At 49.6% G+C, this 17373-nt stretch overlaps 1 protein-coding gene across 2 annotated transcripts in view; it reads right to left on the reverse strand.

Annotated features, from left to right (window-relative positions):
• Positions 1–17373, reverse strand: part of LOC140426198 (vitamin D3 hydroxylase-associated protein-like) — a 185751-nt gene that overhangs the window by 118125 nt on the left and 50253 nt on the right. For both annotated transcript variants that reach the window (XM_072510684.1, XM_072510683.1), the window contains exons 5-6: positions 12949–13082; positions 822–1028 (exon numbers count right to left, since the gene is read on the reverse strand). In XM_072510684.1, the coding sequence (XP_072366785.1) occupies positions 822–1028; positions 12949–13082 (341 nt within the window). The remainder of the gene's footprint in view (positions 1–821; positions 1029–12948; positions 13083–17373) is intronic.

The raw sequence follows: 17373 nt of genomic DNA on the forward strand, positions 1-17373 counted from the left end.
CAGAAAAGGGGACGGGGGGAGTGTGGGGGAGCAAAAAGGAACAGTGTGTAAATCACAAATTATAACCCTTTCATCCATTTCTTGTACAGTGCAAAAATACAAACATTGATAACAAATATTTATTAAAAAAATAATCTTGGGACTGTTATTAGTGCGATAATTTAAGGGTTAATGTAAGGGTAACTGTTTTACACTTTGTTGAATAAAGTTATTTGATTTATACACTTACGTTGTCCTTTTTTCACCTCGCCAATAAAGATACCTGGGTAAAGCGTTTGATTAATAAACTGGTCGAAGTGTCTGAGATTTTACAGACACAGCACAACTCAGTGGAAGCTGGGAGCTACTGGCAAGCATTTGCGTGGAGAGTGCGATGTGTCAAAAGTAAAAATGAACTTTTTGTGTTGGTCATTTAAAGTACAAATTAATACAAGACAAAACTAGCTTTTAGTCTGGTGCTTTTTTAGTCGTTTGTCATAGTAAAAGATTTGAAATGTGAAATCTTGATGTGTCATTCTTTCAGTTCACAATTAGAAGTTCAAATCTATATTTTAAATGATCAGTCTCTACAATTATAGTAAACAATTTGAATGTATCCAACATTCAGGAAGGATATATTGCCATTTGAGTGAGTCACAGTGGCACAGAGGTTTACAGCATGGAAACAGGCCCTTCGGCCCAACTTGTCCATGCCGCCCAGTTTGTACCACTAAGCTAGTCCCAATTGCCTGCTTTTGGCCCATATCCCTCTATACCCATCTTTCTTGAGGGACTGAATGGCCAACCCGTATTCCTATGACAGTAACAAACAGATTACTTACCTTAATCGATTTGCAGTTGGTTTGAAAGCACAGATTCCACAGCATGCAGCTGGAAAGCGTACACTGCCACCAAGGTCTGTTCCAATACCGAGGATGGAGCCACCCGCTGCAATTAAGGCAGCCTCTCCTCCAGATGACCCACCTGATGTTCGCTTTGTATCATGTGGATTGACGGTTTGTCCATAAATAGGATTACTGCACTCAAGGCTGTTGTAAAGCAAAAGACATTGTGATCTGTAATAATAACAAGAAACCTGAAATGTCTCTACCTCCCCCTGTTAACATTTCAAAAGGACTGCAGCATCATTAACGTATTAACTCAGGAAGGGATACTTATTATAGCCATGCAAACCAACCAATAGCTTTTTAAGTTCTCAGTGGATAGTTTAATCCCGCTGTCAACTAGGAGGCATTTCACAGGGAACAATGTTTGGTTGGGTGTGTGGGTTGGGGGGGGGGGGGGGGGGGGGGGTTGCAGGCTAACTGAGTCAGGATGCTAAATGTTGATTTCCCAATGGCAATTTGAGATGCAATGATAATAGGGGCTGGTTTAGCACAGTGGGCTAGACAGCTGGCTTGTAATGCAGAACAAGGCCAGCAGCGCGGGTTCAATTCCCGTACCAGCCTCCCCAAACAGGCGCCGGAATCTGGCGACTAGGGGCTTTTCACAGTAACTTCATTGAAGCCTACTCGTGACAATAAGCGATTATTATTATGGGGCTGGTTTTGCACAGGGCTAAATAGCTGGCTTTTAAAGCAGACCAAGGCAGGCCAGCAGCATGGTTCAATTCCCGTACCAGTCTCCCCAAACAAGCGCCAGAATGTGGCGACTAGGGGCTTTTCACAGTAACTTCATTTGAAGCCTACTTGTCACAATAAGTGATTTTCATTTCATTTCATTTTTCATTTCAAAGTCAGCCGTGTGTTTCTGGCATGTCGGGTCTCATGTCAGCCTGCGAGGGTTTGTACGTGTAACATACTTGCATGCCATGAGCACTCATTAATAATAATAATCTTTATTATTGTCACAAGTAGGCTTACATTAACACTGCAATGAAGTTACTGTGAAAAGACCCGAGTCGGCACACTCCGGCGCCTGTTAGGGTTCACTGAGGGAGAATTCAGAATGTCCAAATTACCTAACTTTTTTTACCTACCGGCTTACAGGACTTATGGGAGAAAACCGGAGCACCCGGAGGAAACCCATGCAGACACGGGGAGAACATGTAGATTCCGCACAGTCAGTAACCCAAGACGGGAGATCGAACCTGGGACCCTGGCACTGTGAAGCAACAGTGCTAACCGCTGTGCTAGTGTGCCGCATAAACGTGTTTTTCAACGCAGGCTTACCTTTAAGCTTAAGTCAGCGGTTCATGTGAATCTCGTCGCACTGAGTTCAGACTTGTTTATGGTGGCATAGGACAGTTGGCTTTGTGACTAAAGTCAGCAGTTTTCCTTGTTGAACGCAACAGCACAAGGGAGGGAAGCAGGGGAATGGCAGCTTACATGGAGTCTCAGGACAGGCAAGGATAAGTCAGTGGCAAGGGGAGTGGGATGTGAAGTGGGGTTGTGGGCATGGTGCAGTGAGGTGGGAATGGCCTGGCATCATGGGTGCAGTAGAGGGTGGTGGGGACAATCAATCAAGGTAAAGGACAGTGTCACTACTGTCCAAATACAGATTCATCTCAGGGTGTTGGCTGGCAGCGTCCTTACAGAGCTTTGAGCCTACAACATGCCTACAACTTTTCAATTGTCGCCTCTGAGAGTGATCTCAGGCAATGCATTAAAATTAGGGCCAGCTGAGGCTGCAAGTCAGACCAGTCTCACAGAGCAGCGGGTATACTGCTGGACATTAACATGGATATTAATAAAGAGTAAACACAAAACCGCAACATTGGTTCCTCCACAATGAGCAGCCATCAATGAGCACCAACCATGAAATGAAATGAAAATCGCTTATTGTCACAAGTAGGCTTCAAATGAAGTTACTGTGAAAAGTCCCTCGTCGCCACATTCCGGCGCCTGTTCGGGGAGGCTGGTATGAGGTGCATTTGCCGGTACATTTAGTTCTCTAACTAAGCTAGTCTCAACTAATAATGATGACAAACACGTGAAAAAAGTGAAACCAATGTAATGTGAATTACTTACAAGTGAAACTTAAACTAAGAAAAACACCCATGCCACCTGTGTGTTCTCAATATGTCTCATGTTAAATGCAGTGGAGTTGGGCAGGAAAGTTTGAGTTGTGATGCAGAACCTCCCTGTTTGATCAGGAGGCTCATTTATAGCTCATCTGTAGCTGTGGTGTCTGACAGTGGGCTTCATCACTGAAAAACAACTGCTGTCACAGAATCACATGTTTCCTGTGCACAGTGTTGGCACCTTAAATTTAACCCCCGTGGTAAGCAAGAGGAAGTGGCACACATTTTCGGCCTGTTGTCAGCAACAGCGTACCATTGGCAAAATTCCACTCTGTTTTTTTGAATTGGTGACGGTCAACATGAACCGATCAGATCAGTAGAAAACCGAAATAGAAGCGTCAGAACCAATTATTTTTTTTCTACCTGAGACAACAAGGTTTCCAGATGCTGGGCAAGAGTCAGCGGCCTCATCACGCCCAATTTGGTGTCGGGAGGAGGCCAAGGAACCTGGTGAGAGGCCTCTCGCGAGATTCGCAATACTATAAATGTCTCGTGAGATCGAACGGAATCTTGCAAGGTGTCGTGATCTGGATACGGCTCATTTAAATCTACATTCGCTGGATTCACCCGGCCCCCGGGACTCATCGGCTGCACCTGGCTGACCTCACCAGGGCGCCGTTTGGTTCCTAGTCCACACAAACGTGGGCAGAGAGTGGAGGGATCTCCCAGGCCATTGGAGGCCCCGGGTGGTCAGGGACAGGGCAGGGTGGCACCCTGTCACTCCCCTTGCACTTTGGCATTGCCAGGGTGCCTGAATGGCACTGCCAGGCTAGAAGGGGCACTGCCAGGGTACCAGGCTGCAGTTCCTGGGTGCCCATAAGCCAGGTTGGCACTGCCAGGGAGGCCGGGGGGCTTGCCAGGTCGAGGGGGTAATGTTGGTTTCCGGGGCCTCACTAATGTTGGGGGTTGAAAGATGGTCAAAAACAGGGAGGGGGGGGGGGGGGGGAGGCTGAAATTGGGGGGTGGAGGCATTGGGGAAGCCTTCCAAAATGGCGCCCCGATCCATGAGGAACCTTTCCTGCTGGCAAACTGGAGCTTGCCAGCAGGAAATCCCTCTAAGTGAGGCCTCGATGGAGAGAATCTCCCTAAAGCCAAAAGAAACCCGGCAAAGTGCTGTTCAATAGCGGGATGTTCCTCACGTCTGCTGTATCGCGCCCGAATCATAGCAGAGATGTTTTTATTGCGAAGTTAGGATTTTACTTCAATGCTACTGTGATATAAGGTGCAGACCACAGGTGGTTGGCAACACTTGCTCCTGTCATTAATATCTGTACTTTAGCTGGATTCAGCTTGTTTATCCATGCATCATTAAAGTGTCTTTGTTCCTATGGCGGGATTGGGAAAATGCACCCACACAACTTATATTACAGCAGTCAATTTACAAATGAAAATATTATGAGTGGCAATAGTGACAGTAAAGTGGATTGCTGTCTCCATAGCCTGGAGACAGTCAGTTGTACATGTATTTTAAAGCACATGCTTCAGCTCTTCATATCTTCATATTTTTGTGCGCCTTATTTGTTTTAATGACAATGATTCTTAATATAATGATTCTTAGTTATATAGAAGAATAGAAACATTTTCAAAAGATTGCAAAGGTGCGAGATATTATTGTTGGCAATACATGCTTAACACGTTTGTCTGACATTCCTCGATCCATTGTTCTATTGGCAGGATATTAACCTACCTCCTTCACTTATAAAACTGTATTGAAGCCCAAATGACTATTTCTATTTTGATACCTAAGAGAAATTAGTTTTTCAATCAACTAACTTTTAATCAGATTTATAATAAGCTTCAAAATACATCATCGATCACAGGATCCTCACAGTGCAGAAGGAGGTCATTCAGCCCATCGAGTCTGCACCAGCCCTCTGAAAGAGCACCCCACCCAGGCCCAATTCCCCATCCTATCCCCTAACCCCACCTAGGGGGGCAATTTAGCCTGGCCAATTCACCTAACCTGCGCATCTTTGGATTGTCGGAGGAAGCTAGAGCACGCGGAGGAAACCCACGCAGACAGTCACTCAAGGTTGGAATCGAACCTGGGTCTCTGGCTCTGTGAGGCAGCAGTGCTAACCACTGTGACACCGTGTCGCATCAAATGAAGGGTCAAAGGTCAAAATATTCTGGGAGGAGGCATGGCCTCAGATTCCCTTGGAAAAGAAATCTCAAACCTTCAACAGCTATAAACTCAGGCATAACTTAGGAATAACTGAAAATTATATTTTTATGTATTTTAGAGTTGTTACGCTATCATAAAATGTTGGATATATTTAGCGGAAGTACTGACCTTTGCTTTCAGTGCAAAGCCTCATATGAAGAGAAATAAGGCATATAGGTTCAGGGCTGTTTTGCATTTGTCAGCTTTTCTGGAACTGTGTCAGCTATTCTGCTGCAGCTGGCCGTTTTTCAACAGCAGGAATGACCAACAAATATATTTTTTGATTTCTCCACAAGACTTTTCTCATTTGAAAGGTGTATTTTTCCAGCTGAATCCTTGACAACCAATTAGATCCACAGTTCTGTTATGCTGAGCCCCAGAAAGGGTTTTAATGCGCAGTAATAACCCACAGTATTTTTACCCCAGCGAGCCAGGCTTGAACCAGTCAGACTCTTTTCCAGCTAACGCAGAAGTTAAAATTTATTTGGAATAAATTTGGATAGAGACAGGCTCAACCCAATTCCTAGGTGTGAGCCTGCAGCACAAACTGCACAGTATAAAGGAATGACATTGTATGAACAAAAGCCTGCTAACCAATTCTATAAATGCATGTGCTTGTGGTGAATGTATTAAGCCAATAATCCACCATTGTATTTGTATCTGTGCTGTTGCCCTTGAATTTGTACCTGTGCTATGCTGTTGCCCTTGTGGGCTCCTCCTATGGGCCATTGTATGGCATTATCCATAGGGGAACCTGTTGGGGCCTTTATGGGCTCTGCCCATGGTTCCTCCCCTTGAAGGGACGTATTTAGGGCAGCCCGGTAGCATTGTGGATAGCACAATAGCTTCACAGCTCCAGGGTCCCAGGTTCGATTCCGGCTTGGGTCACTGTCTGTGCGGAGTCTGCACATCCTCCCAGTGTGTGCGTGGGCTTCCTCCGGGTGCTCCGGTTTCCTCCCACAGTCCAAAGATGTGCAGGTTAGGTGGATTGGCCATGATAAATTGCCCTCAGTGTCCAAATTTGCCCTTAGTGTTGGGTGAGGTTACTGGGTTATGGGGATAGGGTGGAGGTGCTGAACTTGGGTAGGGTGCTCTTTCCAAGAGCCGGTGCAGACTTGATGGGCCGAATGGCCTCTTTCTGCACTGTAAATTCTATGAAATAAAGAGCAGTCGACCTGTAGGCGGTTCTCAGTATTGGATCAGTCGCAGACAGGCACTGTCCTAAGTTGATTAAAGCCACAGTTTACTTCTACTCCCGTCTCGAGGGAATTGATGGTCGCATCAATTTAATCAACTTAAACGCAACTATGGAATCGGCCCTCAAACCTGACCGACTGGAACTCGATCCGCAGGCCGCGGAGGTGAAATAAATTTTTTCGCACTGGCTCCACTGCTTCAAGACCTATCTTGCAGCCTCCTCCACACCTTCCGTCACCGATGAACAGAAGCTGAGCCTCCTCCACGCACGGGTGAGCCATCGAATCTCTGTTCAACTCGACGAGGCCTCCTCCTATGCAGACGCCCTCGCGATGCTCGAATGCCTCTATGTACGGCCCGTGAACGAGGTCTACGCGCGACACATCCTCACCAGACCAAAGACTACCCCAGGCCTGTGCCGCGCGGCCGCCCTCCCACCATGGGGGGGCTACCCTGCTATTTCTGTGGCCAGTCCCAACACCCCCGGCAGCACTGCTCGGCCCGTAACGCGAACTGCAGCAGCTGCGGGAGAAAAGGACATTTCGCCAAAGTTTGCCTGGCCAGGTCCAAGAACTCTAATTCACAGGCCCGATCCTCAGACACACAGGCCCGCAGACCCCGCAGTGTGGCAGCGTGTCTGCCGACTCCGACCCCTGTAGATGCGTCATCAGCCTTGTGCTATCCGTGGGGGCAGCCATCTTCCAGCCCTCACAGCACATGCGACTCACGGGGGCCACCATCTTGGCCATCCTCCCCCAAGCGGCCGGCCACGTGCAATCCATGGGGGCTGCCATCTTGGACACCATCTTCCTCACCGCTTGCCACACTCGACCAACGGGGTCCGCCATCTTGGCCGCGATCTGCTACGCCGCTAGACGCGTACGATCAACAAGGGCAGCCATCGCGGAACCGCCCCAGCATATCCGACCAAACCGGCTACCCGCAACTCAGCGCGGTCATCCTGGACCAGTCGTGACCCAAGCATCTCCGGAGCTCCATGATGACCGTCCGGGTAAACAGGCACGAGACGCCTTGCCTTTTCGACTCTGGGAGCACAGAGAGCTTCATTCACCCGGACATGGTAAGACGCTGCTCACTCCCAATTTTCCCGGCGCACCAAACCATCTCCCTCGCCTCTGGGTCACACTCTGTGCAAATCCGAGGGTGCACTACCACAACCCTAGCAATACAGGGCGCCAAGTACGCCAATTTTAAATTATATGTGCTCCCAGACCTCTGCGCTCCTCTCCTAATGGGACTAGATTTCCAATGCAACCTCAGGAGCCTAACCCTGAAGTTCGGGGGGCCCCTGCCCCCACTCACCATATGCAGCCTCGCGACCCTAAAAGTCGACCCTCCCTCACTCTATTCGAAAACCTCACCACCGACTGCAAACCAGTCGCCAACAGAAGCAGGCGGTATAGCATACAGGACAGAACTTTTATCAGGTCCGAGGTCCAGCGACTCTTGCGGGAGGGAGTCACCGAGGCCAGCAATAGCCCCTGGAGAGCTCAGGTGGTGGTCGTCAAGACCGGGGAAAAGAACCAGATGGTTGTAGATTACAGCCAAACCATAAACCGGTACACGCAACTCGATGCGTACCCCCTTCCCGGATTGCAGACATGGTAAACCAGATCGCGCACTACCGGGTGTTCTCCACGGTGGATCTGAAGTCTGCATACCACCAGCTCCTAATCCACCCAGAGGACCACCACTACACGGCTTTTGAGGCAGACGGCCGCCTTTTCCACTTCCTCCAGGGCCCCTTTGGAGTCACAAACGGGATTTCGGTGTTCCAAAGAACAATGGACCGAATGGTGGACCGGTACGGGCTGCGGGCCACATTTCCGTACTTGGACAATGTCACCATCTGTGGCCATGATCAGTAGGACCACGATGCCAACCTCCACAGATTTCTCCAAACCGCCCAAACCCTAGACCTCATGTACAACAAGGAGAAATGCATTTTCCGCACAACCAGACTAGCCATCCTCGGCTACGTCGTGGAAAACGGGGTTCTAGGACCCGACCCTGACCGTATGCGCCCCCTCCTGACACTCCCCCTCCCCCACTTCCCCAAGGCCCTGAAGAGGTTGCTCGGCTTCTTTTCATATTATGCCCAGTGGGTCCTCAACTATGCGGACAAAGCCCGCCCACTAATCAAGGCCACCATCTTCCCACTGGCGACTGAGGCCCGCCAGGCTTTCAGCTGCATCAAGGCGGACATCGCCAAAGCCGTGATGCGCGCGGTGGATGAGTCCGTCCCTTTCCAGGTGGAGAGCGATGCATCAGAGGTCGCTCTCGCCGCTACCCTCAACCAAGCAGGCAGACCAGTAGCGTTTTTTTTGCGCACCTTCACCACCTCCGAAATTCGGCACTCCTCAGTCGAAAAAGAGGCCCAAGCCATCGTGGAAGCCGTATGGCACTGGAGGCACTATCTCGCTGGTAGGAGGTTTACCCTCGTCACCGACCAACGATCGGTAGCCTTCATGTTTGATAATACGCAGCAGGGCAAAATCAAGAATGATAAGATCATGAGATGGAGGATCGAACTTGCCACCTATAATTACGATATCGTATATCGTCCTGGGAAACTCAACGAGCCTCCAGATGCCCTGTCCCGCGCGCAAGATGACCGACTGCGGACTATCCACGATGACCTCTGCCACCCGGGGGTCACCCGGCTTATCCACTAAATTAAGGCCCGCAACCTGCCCTACTCCCCCGAGGAGGTCAGAGCTATGACCAGTGACTGCCAGATCTGTGCGGAGTGTAAACCACACTTCTATCGACCAGATAAGGTCCACCTGGTAAGGGCATCCCGGCCCTTTCAGTGCCTCAGTATCGATTTCAAAGGGCACCTCCCTTCCAATAACCGCAATACATATTTCCTCAATATTATTGATGAGTTCTCCCGCTTTCCCTTTGCAATCCCTTGTCTCGACATGACCACGTCCACCACCATTAAAGCCCTACAAAGTGTTTTCACCCTGTTTGGTTTCCCCCCTGTTTGGTTTCCCCAATTATGTCCACAGTGACCGGGGCTCGTCGTTCATGAGCGATGAACTGTGTCAGTACCTGCTCAGTAAGGGCATCGCCTTGAGCAGGACTACCAGTTATAACCCCAGTGGAAACGGGCAGGTGGAGAGGGAGAACGCGACGGTCTGGAAGACCGTCCTACTGACCCTGTGGTCCAGGAATCTCCCAGTTTCTCACTGGCAGGAGGTCCTCCCCGATGCGCTCCACTCTATTAGGTCCCTACTTTGCACGGCCACAAACGAGACCCCTCATGACCGCGTATTTGTTTTCCCCAGGAGGTCCACCTCAGGGGCCCGGCTTCCATCCTGGCTGAAGACACCGGGGCCAGTCCTACTCAGAAAACAGGTCAGTAGCCATAAATCCGATCCTCTGGTAGAGAGGGTCCAGCTCCTACACTCCAACGCCCAGTTCGCTTATATCGAACACCCCGATGGCCGACAGGTTACGGTCTCCTCCGGGACCTGTCGCCCGCCGGTTCCACCACCACCACCACCACTGCCCCTCCACCATATCCCGCCCAACCTACCATGACCAGCGCCCCCGCCCCGATATGGCTCCCGCGCTCCCTCCCACCCACCATCCCCCCTTCACCGATCCACAGGAATGAAGCTCCAGAAGAGACGCTCCCGGAATCCACGCCTGTACCCGCACGTGGTGCCCTCACTACCAATGCCAGTATGGATGAGCTCGACACCCGGGCCAGCAACAACGCCAGAGCTTCGGCGATCACAGCGCACAATCTGTGCGCCAGACCGGCTGAACTTATGAACCCGTCACCCCCGCCGGACTTCATTTTTTTAACAGGGGGTGAATGTGGTAAATGTATTATGCCAATAATCCACCATTGTATTTGTATCTGTGCTGTTGCCCTTGTATTTGTATCTGAGCTATGCTGTTGCCCTTGTGGGTTCTTCCTATGGGCATTGTAAGGCATTATCCATAGGGGAACATGTTGGGGCCTGTATGTGCTCCGCCCATGGCTCTTCCCCTTGATGGGAGGTATAAAGAGCAATCGACCTGTAGGCGGTTCTCAGTATTGGATCAGTCGCAGACAGGCACTGTTCTAAGTTGATTAAAGCCACAGTTTACTTCTACTCCCGTCTTGAGTGAATTGATGGTCGCATCAGTGCTGCTTCTGTCCTTTTAGGTGGTCGAGGTCATGGGTTTAGAAGGTGTTGTGGGAAAAGACTCGGCAACTTGCTGCAGTCCATCTGTAGATTACACATTCTGCAGCAGTGCTGTGCCAGTGGTGGAGGAAGTGGATGTTTAAACTGGTGGCAAATAATCGTTGTGTTCCCTCTTGAATGCCTTGGCTGAACCTATCCTGAACACTCTCAGGCCATGCATTCCAGGCCCGAACCACTCGCTGCATCAAAACATTTTTCTCACTTGCCTTTTGCTTCTTTTACTAATTACCGTAAATCGGTGTCCTCTGGTTCTTGATCCTTCCATCAATGGAACCAATTTCTCCCTGTTTTACTCCACGTCCCTCATGATGTTCAATATTTCTTTCAAATCTCTCAACGTTCTTTTCTCCACGGAATAAAGTCCAGGGCGTGATTTACCGACCACCCAGCCACGTTTATTAAGGCAAGGAGGCGGCCCCGCCAGCGGGATCTACTGGTCCCACCATTGTCAACGGGATTTCCCATTGGCAGCACCCCTCACTGCCAGGAAACCCGTGCGCCAGCGTGGGACCAGAATTTCCTGCCGGCATGAACAGCGGTAAATCCCGCCCAAACTTCTCCAATCCATCTTCATAACTGAAGTTTCTCATTCCTGGAACTACTCTTGCAAACACTCTCTGCAATGCCTTCACATCCTTTCTAAAAAGCGGCACCCAGAATTATACGCAATACTCCAGTTGAGCTCTAACTAGCATCTTATACAAGCTCAACCTAACTTCCTTGCTCTTGTACTCTCTGCCCCGATTAATAAATATTGTATGCTCTATTAACTGTTCTCTCAACTGTCCTGCCACCTTTCATGACTTATGCACATATACAACCAGAGCCCTCGGCTCCTGCATCCCCAGTTAGATAACTTCTAATTTTTTGAATCTCCAGGCAATTTAGGCCTGGCCTACTCATATCTCCTCACAGCACAAGGCCCTCATCCCAGGAGCCAGTCTGGTAAACATTAATTCGGCTCACTCTACCAAGTATGTCCATCCTTATCTAACTGGTGATCTCAAAGTTCTCTGTAAAAGTCGAGTAAGATTTTGTTACACTTGTATACTATTATGGGTTCGGACCAGCACGACAATTTTGGTTAAGATCGCGGATTAGAACCCAACTGTTCGTATTTCACAAAACTGTGAGGAAATGTTACTGCACCACAGGAGTGATAACACTGACCAGTAGACAGTTTTTATATTAAAACAAACTTTTATTTGAACACAGGATTAAGCACATTAGCAACATAAAAATGGCTTTGTAGTTAACAGGTATAACATCTTAACTTGCTTCCTGAAACCTGCCTGCACATTCCAATTAAGCAACCCATATATTTCGAAAACACTTATGTATAAAGTTAAGTCAGGTTTTACTTGCCTATATTGGTGCAGAGTCCTTGGAGAGAGAAACTTGTTTTTAGGGCCAAGCTGAAAACCTTCTGCTCAGCTTAGAGGAAGCAATTTCTTTGCCCAGATAGACCTGGCCCCTCCCATTAACTACACCAGCTGCACTCAAAGCGCACAACATTCCTTTGTCTCTTGTTGCAAGATGTGCCTTGATTTGTTTAGACAGGTTCAAACAGTTGCAACATTATATTAGCTGTCTATCTGCAAACTGGTAAAATGACTTTTAATTTCTATTAGCAAAACACTTCCCCTGCAAAAATCACTGATGAACTCACTTTTAATTGCAGCTCTAGCAGACATACTGTCTGTAAGCATCTTAACCTGCTTTTTAATAATATTACTGCAAAAATACAAATTATAAAGCACAACAATTTCTTATATACACCACAATACCAATCATTTTGTATCAAAAGCTAATACGTTCTACCATCACCTTTTTAAAGCCAGCTAAGGGTGGGCAATAAATGCTGTCCTTGCCAGCAACCTCTATGTCCCATAGAAAAAAATAAAAATGGGCAAATCTGAACATACTACTCTTTCTAAAGAAGCACTGAAATGGGCATGCCCTGCTGACAAGGTATTGTGTGGATAAACTTCCACTGCACTGCCATCAGATGAATGAGGACCGTCAAATCATATTGTAAATTCAAAATATTTTTCAATTTTCCATTCGCTTATATATAAATTCCTTATATTTAAACACAAACAATATTTTAGCCGCAACAGTATATTATGGCCATTTGATAATTGTGAAAAAAGTTAGAAATTACATCTTGCTCTCTTTTTCAAATATGCTCAATGGGCAAAAGATATGCACAATATGTTGATACATTCCGGTCTGCTTAGTAATTAGCCCTTTTCCACTCCCATCACAATTTTGGTGCGGAGACATTTCTCTCGGTTCTTAAAAGCTGCAACTTTCAAAGGTAATCTATTGCATATTACCTTAATAATGTCTGAGGAACATTTGTTTTCACAAACGGAATTGCTCCTTGTTTCTTCAGCACCTGAACTATTACGCTGTCTTCAACTGCGGGTCTGTTTAAGAATTTCCTAAGTCCACAAGTTGAATCATAACCCTGCATGAAAGAAATTTCAGAACATTTTATTCTTGTTGCTTCACATGATGTTTTGACAGACATGCGGTTTAATTGGGTCACAAGATGTTGGGCGCAACTTTCCCACCGCCTGACGTCTGCCACCGACTCGGGCACACAGGGCAAATCGCGGGAGAGGACAAGATTGAGGTTTGTACCGGGCACAAACCATTTTGCAATTCACCCGGCCGCTCCCAATGGGAGCGAGTTCCGGAAATCGCCCCAAAAATGGCGAGAAGGTCATTAAGCCTAATTTGCATTCATTTCAATCTAATTTGCGAGATTGAACTCAAATGCAGTGGCCTCCCGGGAGTCACTCGACTCCCCAGTGAGAAGTCACGTAAGTATCGTTTAGTAATTTTTTACAAAAACGGGATGCAATGAGGAGGTGAGGAACCCTATTTACCTGCATGCAGCTAAAGAACAGCGGAGCTGCTGCCCCACCATTCATGGGGGGGGATGGGGTGCCTTCAGCGTGTCGGAGTTGTTCAGGGATTTGGAGGGTCCAGGTCGGGGGTCGCCCCTGCGCCAGGGTGATGAGGGGCTTTGCGTCTGGGAGGCCTTCAAGCCATCTTTAAATATTGTGGAGACCCATAACAGGGGCAACCACAGCTGCAGCCTGTCTGTCCCACCAAACTCACGTAGGACAGAGTCCAGCTACAGCTTCTTGCATGAAACTCAATTTTACCCTCTTTGAATGTGAGCAGCCTCTAGCTTCAGAGCTTAAGGCTATTTCAAATGAGGAATTAGCCCAGTTAGTTGTGAGAGCCTTTCACACTCCTGAATTTCTCAATTACCTCCTCGAGGGAACAGGTGCTCTGTCTGACAGGATAATTAGTGGACTGGACGTCTGCAACCTTTCGTGACTGAACAGTGTGCCTGAATTTGAGGAGTGTCATAGAGGCAGCTGCCAATAATCAAACACTAATGAGCAGGACTTCAGCACTGAGGACACTCTTGCGGCTAAAGGGTAAGTGCTTGAATGAGCGGAGGACATCTGAGCACAGCCTCCCTATTGTTTCCGGCAGAGATAGCAGCCGGGGCGGACAGACTCCGAAGACAGAAGCAACACCAACGCAGGCTAGAGGCGACACCATATGTCCAGGGGTCTGCCGCACAGCCTGAAGACCCAGCCGCCCAGCAGGCTGAGGAAGGGGCCAGAAGGGGAGGCCAGCGATGTGCCAGGGTGCACAGACGTTGGTGGACATTCAATGAGCTGATGGACACCGTGTGCCATAGAAGACTGCGTCTCAGCAGGGAGACACTGTGGCGCCTGTACCACATCCTCGCGGACATGGCATGCCATAGAAGTGGAGGACACTCGCTCCAGGTGGCCATCTAGGTCACTGCAGCACAAAACCTCTATGCCAGCGGGTCATTCCAGAGCTCAAGCGGGGACCTGTGTGGCATATCACAGTCATCAGCCCAGCGATACATCTAGGGTGTGACGAATGCTCCGTCTGCCCGGGCAGCTGACTATATCACCTTCCAGCTGGATCAGGTCCAACAAGATGCCCGAGCTGCAGGTTTTGCCGCCATCGTCCAGGGAGCAATCAAAGGCACGCGTCAAATTTGCCCCAGGTCCAGGGAGCAATCAAAGGCACGCGTGACGCCCTGCTTAGCACAGGAGCATCAGGGAGTTCCTATATTAACAGGAAGGGGTTCCACTCCCTGAATATTCAGATCATGTGCGACCACTGCCTGAGGATCATGCATGTGTGCCCACTATGCTGAAAGCATGCATGACAACTATGTCCTGGGGCACTCAGAGATCTCTGGTGTCTTCGAAGACCACCCCAGGATGACGGCTTGGCTTGTAGGGGACAAGGGATAGCCACTAAGGTCATGGCTGATGACGCCAGTGCGGAGGCCTGAGACCGAGGCAGAGACCCAATATAATGAGGCCTATGTTGTCAAAAAGTGGTGCATCGGGCTGCTATATGAAAATGAGATTCCAATGCCTGGACCGCTCTGGCAGAGTCCTACAGCACACCTCCCAGAGGGTCTCCTACTTTGTGAGCCCTTAACAATCTGGCACAGCAGTGTGGCGACATGCTGAAGGAGGAGAAGGCGGGGGACATGCAGATTTGTCAGAGGAGGAGGAGGCAGACCAGGAGGAGCTTGAGGATGAGCCCGAGGAGGAGCTGAAGGACGGAGGACAGGTAGTGGCAAGGGCTGACATCCAGGAGGATCAGTGAGGTCCTCATCGTCTCCAGATTCTCCTAGGACGAAGCTGCGTCCATGAGCTCAAGCCCCACCTCCCGCCCACAGCCCACCACCACTAACTCTCCTAAATCACTCCACCCCCTCCCCAACCACCTGTCGCCCTCCTCCAAGGGTCTGTATAACATCACTCCAGGGTAATGGGCCTGTATTGTCACTGTCTGAGGGGCCGTTTACATGGCAGGAGAGTGATGACCAATCGCTATGAGGAAAGCTCTGGTGCTCTCTGGATTGGATTAAGTCTGACTCCTGTCTTGCTGCTGACAGCACGCTCATACCCATCCTCATGACGGAGTCTACATCAGGGGCTTTTGACCTTGGACCATTGTGGGGGGGACGGTTGCGCGGGGGTGGGGTGGGGGGGGCGGGGTGGGGGTGGGGGTCGAGCAGGAGGAACAGGAGGTGAAGATTAAAGTGACAGAGGTAGCACATGTATCAAGTGTGTAATGTTTTAATGGTGATCATTTCAATGTAACAAATTTCCATTCCTCTTAGTTACAGATGGCGACCTCACCTGTGCCCTCGCTCTCTTTTATCTTCTGTTGCCTAGTGCTACGTCTAGCTGTGTCCTCAGGATGCACATTAGAGGTGGAGGCAGCCTGATGCTTTTTTGTGGCTTTTGATGCCCTTGGCGAACGTCCTCAGGAGTGCCTGGAGCCAGTGGGCCCCGGCAGACTCACTGCCACAGGCCTCGCCATGCCTTGGACACCATCACTCAAAGCACGTACTTCAGACTCCTGGTTTCCCACTGCGTGCAGTGTTGGCTTCGGTGCCATGCACGGTCAGCACCACCTCCTGCGCCTGAAGGGTTTGGGACTCCTCAAAACGGCATTGCAGTCACTGGAATGTCAGTGACAACCCCCCTGAATCTCACAGCTGTGTCCTGTCATCTGCATCGGCTCTGGGATAAACTTATCCAGAGGCTCGACATCTGGCTAGGACCCACTTAAGTCCTGGGATCCAACAGATCTCCGACTGCGGCCTCCCTTGGATGTTCCTACCTCAATCTGATGTGCATCAGCAACTATGGGTCCTCACCAGGTATTGCCCCCAAAGCTTGTCCACTAATGTCACCCACCGAGGTGTGTGTCTCTACGCTAGTGGAAGGTGAGGGTGATAGCTGTGACGCATTGCCAGTAGTCTCCTCGGAGTTCTCCTCTGAGGTGGTTTCTTGGGTGGCAGGGAAGGGAATGACTCCAGGTGGCCCAGTCACATCAGCCGGAGACAATGAACATGTGGTCAGTGAAAGAGAAAGATCATTTTGTGGGATATCAACAAATCACTTGAGACAGGTCATCTGGGTGAAGGGGCAGTGGATCCTCACTTCTCTGGCGCAAGCCAACCTTGCTGTCAGTAACCTTTCTATCCTCGGACAACCCAGCGATCTCCAGGGCATCTCTTGCGTCCCGCCTCCTGTCTTTGCCCTTTCGCTCTTGTTATGGGCTATCTTCTCCTGCGGGGTCAAAGTATGGGCAGTGTGAGGCCACAGCCCACAGGTGCATCCGACAGGATTCCCCGTTTGCTTAGGCGGAAAACTATGTCAACTTTGACATGGACCAAGCCCTACAGGATGCCCGGGCAGAAGGGTTCTCCGCCATCGCCGGAATGCTCCAGGTCAAGGGATGATAGACTGCATGCATGTCGCCTTGCACTCACCGAGCCATCTGGGAGTGCCCGACGTTAACAGGAAGGGGCTCCACTCCTTGAACATATAGCTCGTGTATGACCACCACATGAAGATCATGCATGCGTGTGATCGCTTCCCGGGGAGTGTACACGGCAGCTACATCCTGGGCTAGTCAGTCACCCCGGCCTCTTCAAGGACAAGCTCCACAGCATCTCGGCCATTCCCAACTGAGAGTGGGGCATGTCCCGCAGCACCTCATCAAGGTCAGCCTGGTAGTGGGTCACATCCCCCAGTGAGCCGGACATTGTGTCGAGACCCTCAGCCATGGCCGTAACCGACACCTTCACTCATGGTCCCAACGTCATGCAACAGGCTCTCCACTGCAGTCACCACCCTCGAAGTGTTAGCTTCGGTGCCATGCAT

The sequence above is a fragment of the Scyliorhinus torazame genome, chromosome 7, assembly GCF_047496885.1.
Source record: "Scyliorhinus torazame isolate Kashiwa2021f chromosome 7, sScyTor2.1, whole genome shotgun sequence".
NCBI classification, from domain to species: Eukaryota; Metazoa; Chordata; class Chondrichthyes; order Carcharhiniformes; family Scyliorhinidae; genus Scyliorhinus; species Scyliorhinus torazame.